The 13,739-nt window shown below is 43.1% G+C and overlaps 1 protein-coding gene across 2 annotated transcripts in view; it reads right to left on the bottom strand.

The window, feature by feature from the left end:
• Positions 1-12,575, bottom strand: part of LOC111960032 (calsequestrin-1-like) — a 45,487-nt gene extending 32,912 nt beyond the window's left edge. Inside the window, exon 1 of one of the 2 annotated variants that reach the window (XM_023981903.3) lies at positions 12,036-12,575. In XM_023981903.3, the coding sequence (XP_023837671.1) occupies positions 12,036-12,272 (237 nt within the window). In that variant the 5' untranslated portion in view covers positions 12,273-12,575. The remainder of the gene's footprint in view (positions 1-12,035) is intronic. The other variant, XM_023981904.3, reaches the window with a different exon arrangement.
• Positions 12,576-13,739: the final 1,164 nt, after the last annotated feature.

Raw genomic sequence — 13,739 nt, 5'->3', positions numbered from 1 at the left:
CAGGTCAGCGGAGTCAATCACCACCTTCCGGAGACACCTGAAACCCCACCTCTTTAAGGGATACCTAGGATAGGATAAAGTAATCCTTCTAACCCCCCCCCCCCTTAAAAGAGTTAGATGCACTATTGTAAAGTGGTTGTTCCACTGGATATCATAAGGTGAATGCACCAATTTGTAAGTCGCTCTGGATAAGAGCGTCTGCTAAATGACTTAAATGTAAATGTAAATGACTTAAATGTAACAGTTTGAATCAGAGTTTAAGTCAGTTTTACGTAACAGTTTGAATCAGAGTTTAAGTCAGTTTTAAGTCACAGTTTGAATCAGAGTTTAAGTCGGTTTTACGTCACAGTTTGAATCAGAGTTTAAGTCAGTTTTAAGTCACAGTTTGAATCAGAGTTTAAGTCAGTTTTCAGTCACAGCTTAAGTTTAATTCCACTGGGGGAATCAAATTAATTGAAAGTTACAGAATGCACATTTAATAGCCTAGCTTTGCATGCCATTGAATATCCATTCTAAATCATATCAGACTTAACACCAACACAACTACAGTGTCAGTATTGGGCTCCGGGGTTAAGGTTCCTCTAGGTACAGATCTAAGGTCAGCTTCCCCTCCCTCAATCCTACGATGAACCATTAGAAGAGAAAATGCAAAACTGACCCAAGATCAGCGTCTGGGGCAGCTTCACCCTACACCGTCTTGAGGAGTGTTAAGGAGCTCTGTTTGTCACCATCGGTGAGTGACTCATGCTCACTACATGAGCTCCATCGCAGCTTTGTCACACACCAAACCAGCCAACCAGCCAATACCCTCCTAGCATCACACATCACTCTGCAGTCATCAGGTGTTGGTTAGCCAAGCAGGATAGATCTATCAAAGAGAGGCCTTGTGGCAAAGCTTTATCAAACACTGTCTATTCTCCTGGAATACCTCATTCTGGCTATTCTGCCTGTATTTAAGAGGCAGAACACAGGCCTAAGATGCACAATAACACACAGTAAACCATACTACAATACTAGGAGTTTTTTCCTGACCACATGACCTTAACCGGCAATACAATACTACTAAGTGTATAACTACAGCTCCTATTAGTAGCCATGGTACAGTAGTATACTGTTTATCTCTAAAAATGTGTCAATACCGTGTAAATATTAGGCCCAAGACGTTACAACATGATACTCCAATAAACAGGTGTTTATATATGTTTACACTTCAGAGTAACCATGACAACAGCAAGTGAAAACCATGACAACGTACGCTTTTCCACTTTTGCCTCTCCCTCAAGTTCCGATCTACAAAGCAAGAAATAAAATAAAAATCTATATTCAGATTTTAAACTTTAACCAGGCTTTTTGCTCCCCTGTCTTCAGTGTGTGTGTGTGTGTGTGTGTGTGTGTGTGTGTGTGTGTGTGTGTGTGTGTGTGTGTGTGTGTGTGTGCTTTCCCGGCCCTAACATTACCTCTCCTATGAATAAGATATAAAAATACATTCCAACATTCAGTACGCCTACAGCGAGGGAGGAGGGTCATTCATTAATCATTAGGCACAACACGAAGTACAGACTATTATAACACAACAGCAACGTGTGTGTATGCGTCTTCTCTAAGCCTCCCAGTAGAAACACAATGCAACAACAGTGTGTCACGTTGCCTGTCGCTTGTGACTAAATCTGGGAACGACAACCTCAACGAGGTCAAATCCACCTCAAAGGAACACAACAGTGATCATCCACCTCATAGGAGCACAATAACAGAAATGTATTCTCTTTGAGACATTAAAGAGATTCCAAGGCTTTGATGTCCCACATTCTTCTGAATTCTACCTCCGATTCTACATATGATGTTCAGACAGCAATGATGAGGCCCAAAAATTTCCTGAATGATTCTAGAATGAAGAGCTCAGCAACCTAGTAGTCACAACTATCAACTGCACCATACTGTAATCTCCAGAAGGGGGCAGATTCAGTGCAAACCCACACAGGAAATAGTGAGAAACAAGAAGGGGATGTAATAGAACTAAAAGACAGTGACAGCACCCAAATCATCTCTGATACAAGACCACTCAGAAGAAATTCCTAGCTTAAATACGTCGGCCTAAACAGATTAGGTAGGCTAGATTGAGGGAAGCATTAAAGGGTGAAATGTCAGTGTCATGGAGGGTTGGGTAAATTTAGCCCGACATAGACAGAGAGAGAGCAGCCGGCCGGCCGCTTCAACAGGGACTATTTTGGCAAGGCTTTGGGGACTTGCTGACAAGTACAGTATCAAACCCCCATAGCTGTCTGCTACAGGCTGCAGCTGGCCAAAGCTGCAGAATCAGTGAGTGTGTGTGTGTGTGTGTGGGTGGGTGGGTGGGTGGGTGGGTGGGTGGGTGGGTGGGTGGGTGTGTGTGTGCGCGCGCGCGCGTGCGTGCGTGCGTGTGTTTTTGCCAGAATCTGGGGATAGGAGTCTGATTATCTGATAGGTTAGAAAACTGCTGTGTGCTGTAGTGTAGGGGGAAAACAGACTGTTGCTGGGATGGAAGAAGATGGAGACTGCGTAAGGGCCTGACACCAATATCCTGTTGTTTTTTGTAGCAATGACCCAATAAATCGCTAGGACTGGGGTGTAGCCAAGAGGGTTCTATCTGGAACCAAAAAGGGTTATCCTGTGGGAACAGCCGAAGAACCCTTTTGGAGCCTTTTTTTCTAACTTCTCTAGGATAGGGGACAGCATTTTCACTTTGGATGAATAGCGTGCCCAGAGTGAACTGCCTCCTACTCTGTCCCAGATGCTAATATATGCATATTATTTAAAACTGTATTCTCTAAAACGGTTTGAATGATGTCTGTAAGTATAACAGAACTCATATGGCAGGCAAAAACCTGAGAAAAAATCCAAACAGGAAGTGAGAGGCTGGTCGATTTTCAACTCATCGCCTATTCAAATCCCAGTAAGATATGGCTATGTTTGCACTTCCTACGCCTTCCACTAGATGTCAACAGTCTGTAGAACGCTGAATGAAGCCTCTACTGTGATGTGGGGCCGGATAGGAGGTGTTTCAGTCAGGGGTCTGGCAGAATGCCAGTTCCTGGTCACGCGCATTCCACATGATATCATCTTGCGTTCCATTACTTCTGTAGACACAAAGGAATTCTCCGGTTGGAACGTTATTGAATATTTATGATAACAACATCCTGAAGATTGATTCTCTACTTAGTTTGAAGAGTTTATTCGACCTGTAATATAACTTTTTGAAGTTTTTGTCCGATGTTCGCCTAGATCTGCGCGAGCGTTTGGACATGTGTACTAAACGTGCTAGCAAAAGTAGCTACTTGGACATAAATAATGGACATTATCAACAAAACAACAATTTATTGTGGAACTAGGATTCCTGGGAGTGCATTCTGTTGAAGATCATCCAAGGTAAGGGGATATTTATGATGTAATTTCGTATTTCTGTTGACTCCAACATGGCGGAGAAATGTTGTTTATATCTGAGCGCCGTCTCAGATTATTGCATGGTGTGCTTTCTCCGTAAAGTTTTTTTGAAATCTGACACAGCGGTTGCATTAAGAACAAGTGTATCTTTAATTATATGTAAAACATGTATCTTTCATCATAGTGTATGATGAGTATTTCTGTTATTAGATGTGGCTCTCTGCAATTTCTCTGGATGTTTTGGAGGCATTTCTGAAGATGGCGCCAATATAAACTAAGATTTTTGGATATAAATATGCACATTATCGAACAAAAAATACATGTATTGTGTAACATGATGTCCTATGAGTGTCATCTGATGAAGATCATCAAAGGTTAGTGATTAATTGTATCTCTATTTCTGCTTTTTGTGACTCCTATCTTTGGCTGGGAAAATGGCTGTGCTTTTCTGTGGCTATGTACTGACCTAACATAATCGTTTGGTGTGCTTTCGCCGTAAATCCTTTTTGAAATCAGACATGTTGGTTGGATTCACAACATGTGTATCTTTAATTTGGTGTCTTTCATGTGTAATTTCATGAAAGATTGATCTTTATAGTAATATATTTGAATTTGGTGCGCTGCATTTTTTCTGGCTTTTGGCCAAGTGGGACGTTAGCGTCCCACATATCCCAGAGAAGAGGATCTGCAGAGAAGAATGGAAGAAACTCCCCAAATACAGGTGTGCCAGGCTTGTAGAGTCATACCCAAGAAGACTTGAGGCTGTAATCGCTGCCAAAGGTCATTCAATAAAGTACTGAGTAAAGGGTCTGAATACTTATGAAAATGTGATATTTCAGTTTTTTTTTTTTAATACATTTGCAAAGATTTCTAGAAACCTGTTTTTGCTATGTCACTATGGGGTAGTATGTGTAGATTGATGAGGGGAAAAACCTATTTAATAAATTTTAGAATAAGTCTGTAACGTGACAAAATGTGGAAAAAGTTAAGGGGTCTGAATACTTTCCGAATGCACCGTAAACACATCTTTCTATGACTCACAGTAACCTCCTATACCATGTAACCTATTTAGGTCAGACTTTATTTAGATAGTCCCCCATAGATGATCTACAGACGTTCATACCATCAACAAACTGACAAAATGCATATCTACTGTTAGGGCCGTGTTCACAGTTAGAGTAAACACACATACCTTTTTATGACTCATAGGCTGCGTTTACACAGGAAGCCCAATTCTGATGTTAATTTTTCATCAATTCGTCTTTTGACCAATCAGATCAGCTCTGAAAAAAGATCTGATGTAAAACGATCAGTTGTGATTGGTCAAAAGACCAATTAGTAGAAAGAAATATCAGAATTGGGCTGCCTGTGTTAACGCAGGCATAGTAACCTATGCCATGTAGAGTACCTACTTATTCCTAGATATTTTGGACGCAGCCTGACTCTCTCCTGACCATGCAAAAGTATATTCATATCATATTAAATGTCTCTGACATCATATGCTGTACACATTACATATACCCACGCAAATGCATAGTCATCCTAATGATTGATGTGCAATAAGTCTCTCTAGTGCAGAGTCCATCTTGCTCAGAAAGGTGTACAGTAACAGCATCAAAGGTAGGATATTTGTCAATATGTATTCCCATACCTCTCCTGTATATTACACATTTCTAGACCTGGGTTCAAATACTATTTGAAATCTTTTCAACTACTTTAGCTGCACTTGATTGAGCATGATTGAGCTTGCCTGTCGCAGAGGAACCAATAGAATAGTCAAACACTCAATGTTTTTGATTTTGAATAGTTTTTGAACCCACGTCTGGAAATTATTCATATCCTAGAAAGGTGTGGAAACGCAGTAGAATCAACATTTGGTAATAGTTGTCTCACACACACACACACACACACACACACACCACACACACACACACACACACACACACACACACACACACACACACACACACACACACACACACACACACACACACACACACACACACACACACACACACACACACACACACACACACACACACACACAAGGAGAAACTGTAGTTGTAGAAGTTCTAGTTGTGCTTATACTAAATAACAGGATATGCATAAAGTTGCTTTCCTCCTGTCACATCTTGTCACATGGGGGTGAATCAAACACACACACACACACACACACACACACACACACACACACACACACACACACACACACAACACACACACACACAACACACACACACCACCCACACCACACACACCACACACACACACACACACACACACTGAGAAAAAGAAAGGAATCTCTGTGTGAGTGTATTCTTCAATCCCCGTGGCATCATACCCCAACCATTGGAGCTGTGAGATGATGACGGAATGTGTCCTCCTAACTTGGGATGTGTCTCAATAACTTAAATAGCTTCCTCTGCTCGTGCCCTTTCCTCGAAGACTAGGGCGGGACAGGTAGGAGCAAGGGTAGAATTCTATCCTGCCCTGCCATCTTTAGAACCAGGAGTTAGAACCAGAATAAACTCTACAGGATATAGCCTAGCATTTCCCCCTCAGTTCATGCCTGATGACACTGCACACTGGGCACAGACGTCATTTCAACGTCTAGTTTTGATTTACATTTGGTTGAGTTGTCAACTAACGTGAATTCAACGTGAAATCAACAACAATTTGTATTTTTTATGTTGGGTAAAAAAAATATGAAATTCATTTATGTTGATGACTTCTTGCAAATCCAATCAGTTTTCAATGTTGATTCAATGTCATCACATAGCTTATTTTGGTTGAAATGACATCATGGAAACAACATTGATTCAGCCAATTTTTGCCCAGTGGGTCTGTTGCAGTCACGGTCAGAGTTAAAGAGGCTATGGTCTTCTAGCTGGCTGGCTGTGGCCTCCAGTCTGGCTGACTGGCACAGAGTCGCCAGGCTTTGGAAAATCCTTTCAACGAGCTCCTAATTCATTCACTCATTAACTAAGATTATGATCTGGACCTGGTCCACGTTGTGCTGTTGATTTGTTCATTCCAAAGTGTCATCAGAGGAAAGGCATGTATGGACTGTAACAGTCAGGAAATAGAGAGCAGGACTGAAAGAATAGTTTGATTATCACATTTCAGAACGAGGAACAGAGTATAGAAAAATGCAAACTATGACACACAAGAACACTGCACAACTTAACCATAGGCTACTTCATCCTTTGTAGCAATTTAATCATCCCCAAATGTTCTACTCAGTTCTAAAACTTTTAAAATGTCTTAGTTAGTAGCAGTAAGGCTTGCATAACATCGTTACTCTCGTTGTAAGTACATTACTCGCAGTAATCAAAGTCTGAAGCTTGTTGTTGTTCCCGCTGCTGCCTAATGAACAAGCAGTGATTACATTATTTTGCATAAACGGCATGGCCCCCCATGATGAGTGACACGGTTGCCATGATGACAGTCTGACCTTTCAGCTCAATATGACAGAGATCAACTACTCCACAAGGTACTGTAGAAGATGTGGCTAGTCATGCAAGGAAGATGTGTAGGCGAACAAGGTAATGTGGTATTGTCCATAGGAAGCTCCATGGGTGGTCGATAGTGGCTATGGATGTCCACTGTGTGTTCAACTAGTACAACTGATCTAGACAATAATTAGTTGAACTAAATATGTTTGCGCTGTGCTGGAGCAAAAGCCTGCACTCACTGCAGCCTGTTGATGCCGCAATACTCTACTAATGTTTGCAGAGTAGGGACTGTGAGCTCACTGTTTGCAGGGTAGGTGCTGTGAGATTACTGTTTGCAGGGCAGGTACTGTGAGTTCACTCTTTCCATAGTAGGGACTGTGAGCTCACTGTTTGCAGGGTAGGTGCTGTGAGTTCACTCTTTCCATAGTAGGGTCTGTGAGCTTACTGTTTGCAGGGTAGAGACTGTGAGCTCACTGTTTACAGGGTAGGGACTGTGAGCTCACTGTTTATAGGGTAGGGACTGTGAGCTCACTGTTTACAGGGTAGGGACTGTGAGCTCACTGTTTACAGGGTAGGGACTGTAAGCTCACTGTTTGCAGGCTATCTCAGTCCATATCTCAATCCATGTCCCAAAGGAGGGTTAAAACTACACTGCAGTTTGACCCAGAGACAAAGTTAAATACAGTATCATGTGTGAACTCATGTACTTTCATACAGACTATAAAGTACATTTATCTTTTCAAAGACATAGACTCATAAAACCTGCCCGCTGCCCCTTAGTGTCCCACTTCATGTTAGGCCAGGTCAGTCCTGTCCCATAGAAGAGTTAAAACTATACCCTAATTTGACCCAAGGAAACTTCAGTATCATGTGGACCTTACTACAGTGGATGCATCTCTTGTTCACTCTATTCCCCTATTTTCAAAGCCATTGAGCCATAAAGGCCTAACTGCCCACTGTCCCCCTTCTATGACATGAAGGACCAGATGTCCTGCTGCCCCCTTTAGCCAGTATCCCATTCAGCCTATGAGGTTGACCCTTGACCTTTCTGCTTAGAGTACATTCCTAGATGCATAAATCAAAGCACTCCTCAGGCTTTGGGTTACAGTATTCCTTTACTGACCAGACCTCGACCACTATCTGTCTCCCTACCTTAGATACATGGTATAGACCTAGCTCACAGTCCCTACCCTGCAAACAGTGGTAGAGCAATGGTGCCCAATATTGGCTAAGTAGGTCCAAGGAGCGTTAGTCAGACAACGACTGAAAAGTCATTGTAAAGTTTGTTGCAGAGTTATCTGATGTCTGGTATACCAACATTCTTCATGTTCTTCTTCTTGGTTATAACCCTGAGGTCTGGTCAACATAAAGGCTTTAGAGTCCCATAGTGAAACTGAAAGTACAGTGCAAAACCATGTTGTAGGCTACTTAGGTACTTTACTATGCTTAGGTGCCTTGGGCGATACTTAGCGAGGACTCAGCATATTAAGTCTTTAACTTTTGATGCAATCCTGTGAGACTTGGATGTGTATACCCAGTAGACATATTGCACCATTAAAATACCCTGACAGGCAGACATAGATACTTTCAGGGTAGAATGTTACAAATTCAAGTACAGCTACACATAACCTAACTACTGGGTAAAAACTGGTTAAATCAACGGTGTTTCCACGTCCTTTCAACCAAATAAATCAATGTGACGACGTTGACTCAACGTGGCATTTCGTCTTTTCTTTACCCAACGTTTAACCTAAATTCAATGACATGGTGCATTTCTTTTTTTTCACGTTAGCTGCAACTCAAACAAACGTTCAATAAAACTCACGTCTGTGCCCAGTGGGTAGATGCTACTCATAGCCTAAATTTACACAGAACCCACCATAGTGTAGTGTGCTAAGCTAGCATGATATTCTCTATAGAATACCACATAGCTAACCACTTCCCTAGGCATAATGTAGTGTAGAAATGCTAGCTCACCAGTACTACACATAGTGCAGCAATGCTACACATTCTCAATAGAATCCACCATAGAGCCAACCAGTTCCCTATGACTTAAGGTAGTAATGCTAGCTTAGCTTATATTAGTCATTGTTGTTCGAGCCTAGTAAAGTACAGCAATGCTAGCTAGCATGAGTCACTGTTGTTAGGCCTGGTGCAGCAATGCTAGCTAGCATGAGTCACTGTCGTTATGCCTAGTGCAGCAATGCTAGCTTTTGCTAGCATGAGTCATTGGCGTTTGAGCCATTTCTCAATCAGGATGGTTATAATCACACCTCATGAACACAAACTGCACAGGCATGAACACTGATACTCTCCCACACCAAAATCATCCTCAAGCAACATCATATACTCCTCAACGTCACATGAACCCAAAAACCGATACGCCCAACCACATTTAGATATAGCATCTTCCTCTCAGTGATCTTGTTTTTCAACCCAGAGATACACTATAACCTGACTCCAGCAGGGTTAGAGGGGTGACAGACTGGGATGACTCTCGCTAGCGTTTTGACCTTTGATCTCTCCGAGAAGAAGATGCTGAAGGTGTCGTCCGCGACAACAGAGCAACGTGTTACCACAGCCACGCTTAGACGAGGAGAGTTCAGTCTCGGGCGGCAGTAAAACCAGGGGTCCTATTTGCTATGGACACAAGAGAACATATTTGCGATCTCGTACACATGGAGAGTCACACTACCTGTCTTAACTGTCAGTGTTTATGGTGTGTCTGCATTCTCTCTCTCTCTATCTCTCACTCAGCAGTCTTAAATCAAATCAAATCAAGTTTATTTTATATAACCCTTCGTACATCAGCTGATATCTCAAAGTGCTGTACAGAAACCCAGCCTAAAACCCCAAACAGCAAGCAATGCAGGTGTAGAAGCACTTAACAGTTAACCTCTAGACTACCAATTCAATAAGCTTTTCACATCAACACTGCTTTTTAATCCAGACACTGTCACAACCTCAACAACAACGCTCAATCTAAAGAAAGAAACAAGCCTCAACAAAAATGACGTCATGTGCTTGACTGCTGTGATTTGTATCTAATGGTTAAATCAATCCACGCTGAGCCTCTTTATGGTTTTGGGATTTCCATGAGGAGACAGCAGTTTCAGAAGTCTGATCAACACAGTTAGAGCTAGAGAACATTAGATTACACATCTTATGCTACTCATCTGTCCAATAGCATTACAGGACATCACACAGATGAAGAGAAAACATATGAAATGTTCCCAGCTGTGAAATGCGTCAGAGCATGTCACACAACCTAAACCATTCCTCTGATCAATATCTTGAGATTTAAGGGTCAAAACCAATAACATATTTTTGTATTGCATGTTTATTGGGTCCATCATTTAATAATGAATGAATCCCATTTGGTAGTAATGACCTGCTATTTTCAGTATGTATTTTAGACCCCTGAGAGCTAGTTACCAATTGGCTAGGAGTCAGCAGTATGAAAATAGGGGTCTAGCTCCTCAACAACTCCTCCGCACCCTGCTCAACTCAGGAACATTCATCCAGTCCACCGATCATATCCAAAGCATCATAAACAATGATTTAATACACTGACCTGAGACCAAGCATTGTGTGTTATGGTACATAGAGAGCAGTTAATTTAAACTAGGCAAGTCAGTTAAGAACAAATTATTGTTTACAATGACAGCCTAGGAACAGTAGGTTAAGTGCTCTGTTCAGGGGCAGAACAAGACATTTTCACCTTGGGGATTTGATCCACCAACCTTCCGGTTATTGGCCCAACACTCTAACCACTAGGCTACCTGCCACCCTACAGTTTGAGCTGTGAGATATGGCCTCATGCTCTTTCTCTCTCCCCAGAGGGCTTCTTCCTAACCACGCCATCCCTGTCCAGAGCTATTTACAGTCGTGGATTACAGATAGCCCTACTCTAGACCTGGAAGAAGACACTGTCAGTCTCAGAGTATGAGTGCAGATCTAGTATCAGTGTTTTCCTTTTCATTACAATGAATAAGATTAAATGGATTGGGGGGGGTCCCTGATCCTAGATCAGCAATCCTACTCTGACGATTGATACATACAGCCTCAGGTCCCTCGTGTCCATGTAATTGATTAGGATCTAAAAAACTGACCCTAGATCAACACTCCAACTCTGAGACGACTGATGCATACAGCCCCAGGTTTAGCCTGGTATGCTGTGCGCTTGTAGGGAGGGCAGTGTGAAGAAGAACATATCGGTTGTTGTTATGATGTCATAGTCTATTTCCGACCCATTACCGATTCATCAGTTTGGCCGTTCGTCCACTGTAGCCGCATACTATACTTGCATACACACACAAGCCGCTTGGACACCATCAACCAGGACCAAATAACCTAGAGAAGCCCAAAGCAAAAACCTATGTATTTAGGACTCAGCAATGCAGACCAGACCAGCTTCAACTCTGTTAACAACAACCAATAACATGACGTGACCGAGGCCCACTCATTTGGAGCACTCCATATCCTAGCTAAGTCTAACCAGGTTAGACTGACTTGGGACAGACAATAGACTTGGTAAAGACTGATCGACGCAGCTATTAAGGTGTTTTTTTCAGCATCTCTCAGCATTTAGTCTTCTCCCCTGCCATCTTGTCTCCCCTCTCTCTCATCCTCTCTCCCTCCATTTCTTCTGGTTTGATGATGCTGGCTTCCTGGGATGTACCTACAGCTCCACTGATGCTGTGTGTCTCTCCCTCATTGTTGCCCCTCCCTCCATTCTCTCGTTCCTCGGCTTCCTTACATCCACTCGCCCACCTTTCACCTTCTTCTCTGCACCTCGGGGTTCATCCTCTTTAGGTCCGACCTCCGGGACCATCTCCTGCATCTCCCTCATTCCTCCACCCTCAACCCTTCATCCCTCCATACCCCTTTCCCCTCATCCCTCCGCTTCGTCATTCTGTCCCAACACCCACCTACAGGGTCATGTCCTCCATCTCCCTCATCCTCGCATCCCTCAATCCACTCTTTGCCTCTACAACCCTTATTCCCCTCATCCCTCCGATCGTTCATGCTCCTTGGGACACACCTTGAGGGCCAGCTCCATCTCAAAGACTCTTAACTGTGCCCTCCCTACCTCACTCATCGTCTCAATCCACCCACCCACCCACCCTCCATCCCTCCATTCATTCCCTTTATAGGACCTACCTCCAGGGCGAGTTCCTCCATCTCAAAAGTTTTCTGGGCATTTTTGTTGTTCTCTACATGTGCATGGTAGTAGATCACCATCACATCGTACTTCTTCATCACAGATTTGTAATTCTTAGAGTTGAGATCATGGACGCGGTCTTTCCCATCATACTCAGGGATCTCCAGACCCTTCTCCCCCCAGGAGAGGGTCCCCAAGGAGAACAGGGCCCCCAGAAACACCCAACCCCACTTCATGGTTCCAGGTTATTGTTGGTTCCCAACACTCAAGTCTCCCACAACTCGGACGTCAATGGATGAATTGTTTAAAGTTTCGTAAAAAAATATATATATGTTTTACGTTGTTCATAAAATACACAAAACACTACACTTAGGAACAAGGTCCACTTCGTTTCGACGCCGGCCAGAGAAGAGCAGGTCGGAGTGTTGAATCCCCCCTTTAAAAAAAATGGCACGTGGGCTCAGACGCTACTGGCCAGGGGGGTGAGGGAGGGGAGGGGTTCCAATAACGAGAGTGAGTTGGAGGGAGAGAGAAGCAGGCTGAAGACCCAGGGGGAGTTGACCGCTGAAAAAGTAGGGAGAGAAAGTAGAAGGGGGGTCTTAATGACGAGGGGTTTGGGGGGGTTAGAAATAGAAAATGGGTGGGAACGTGGGAGGGGCTATCTTAGGGCCACCTGTTGGATGCCATGGCTACGGAAAGAGGGAGAAGAGAGAGAGACATACCTAGCGTCAGGGAGGGGAGAAAGTATGGGTGACAGAGAGAGGGAGTGAGAGAGGGAGGATTCCATTCCCATATTAAGTTTTGTAGAGGTCCCTGACCATGCCTAAAATACTGACACCGAAGGTGTGAGCATTTACAAGATGGCCACCATGGAATTCTGAGGGTTGATGAGCTATGAGATTGGGTTGATGGAGGTGTACTGTAGAGAGAGACATATTGAGAGCGTCATATAATCATCAACATGCGTAATTATTTATATTTTTACCTTTATTGAACTAGGCAATACAGTTAAGAACAAATTCTTATTTACAATGACGGCAGGGGCAGAACAACAGATTTTTACCTTGTCAGCTCAGGGATTCGATCCTGCAACCTTTCAGTAACTGGCCCAATGCTATAAACACTAGGCTACCTGTCACCCCTGATAATATCCTGATACTAATACTCTGTGCCATAGAACCTGTTGAAATAGATACTGTTGCCTGCCTATTGTTGCCTGCCTACTGATGCCTGCCTACACTGTTGCCTGCCAAATGTTGCCTACATACTGTTGCCTGCATACTGTGTTCTGCCTACTGTTGACTTTCTACTGTTGCCTGCCTACTGTAGCCAGCCTACTGTTGCCTGCCAGTGCAGTCCTTAGCTGACAGACAGACAGACAGACAGGCAGAAAGACAGGCAGACAGGCAGGCAGACAGACAGGCAGGCAGACAGACAGACAGACAGACAGACAGACAGACAGTCAGTCAGACAGACACATATTCAGGGCACAGATTCTATAGAACAGAGCACAGGGCATATATTTATAGTTATGGTGATATCCCCTATGAACAATTTTAAGAATATCAATAACCCAATATCCCTTGATGGACTACAAGATAAATATTTTAATGGCCATTTTGCGACTATTGTTATTACATTTGCAAAAACCTGTCAGACCTGTCAGTGAATAAAGGTACTAAAAGAGCCAGAGAGAGAGAGAG

The sequence above is a fragment of the Salvelinus sp. IW2-2015 genome, linkage group LG37, assembly GCF_002910315.2.
Source record: "Salvelinus sp. IW2-2015 linkage group LG37, ASM291031v2, whole genome shotgun sequence".
In the NCBI taxonomy this organism is placed as follows: domain Eukaryota; kingdom Metazoa; phylum Chordata; class Actinopteri; order Salmoniformes; family Salmonidae; genus Salvelinus; species Salvelinus sp. IW2-2015.
The sequence above is the reverse complement of the archived record's forward strand: the minus strand, read 5'-3'. Positions and strand labels throughout refer to the sequence as shown.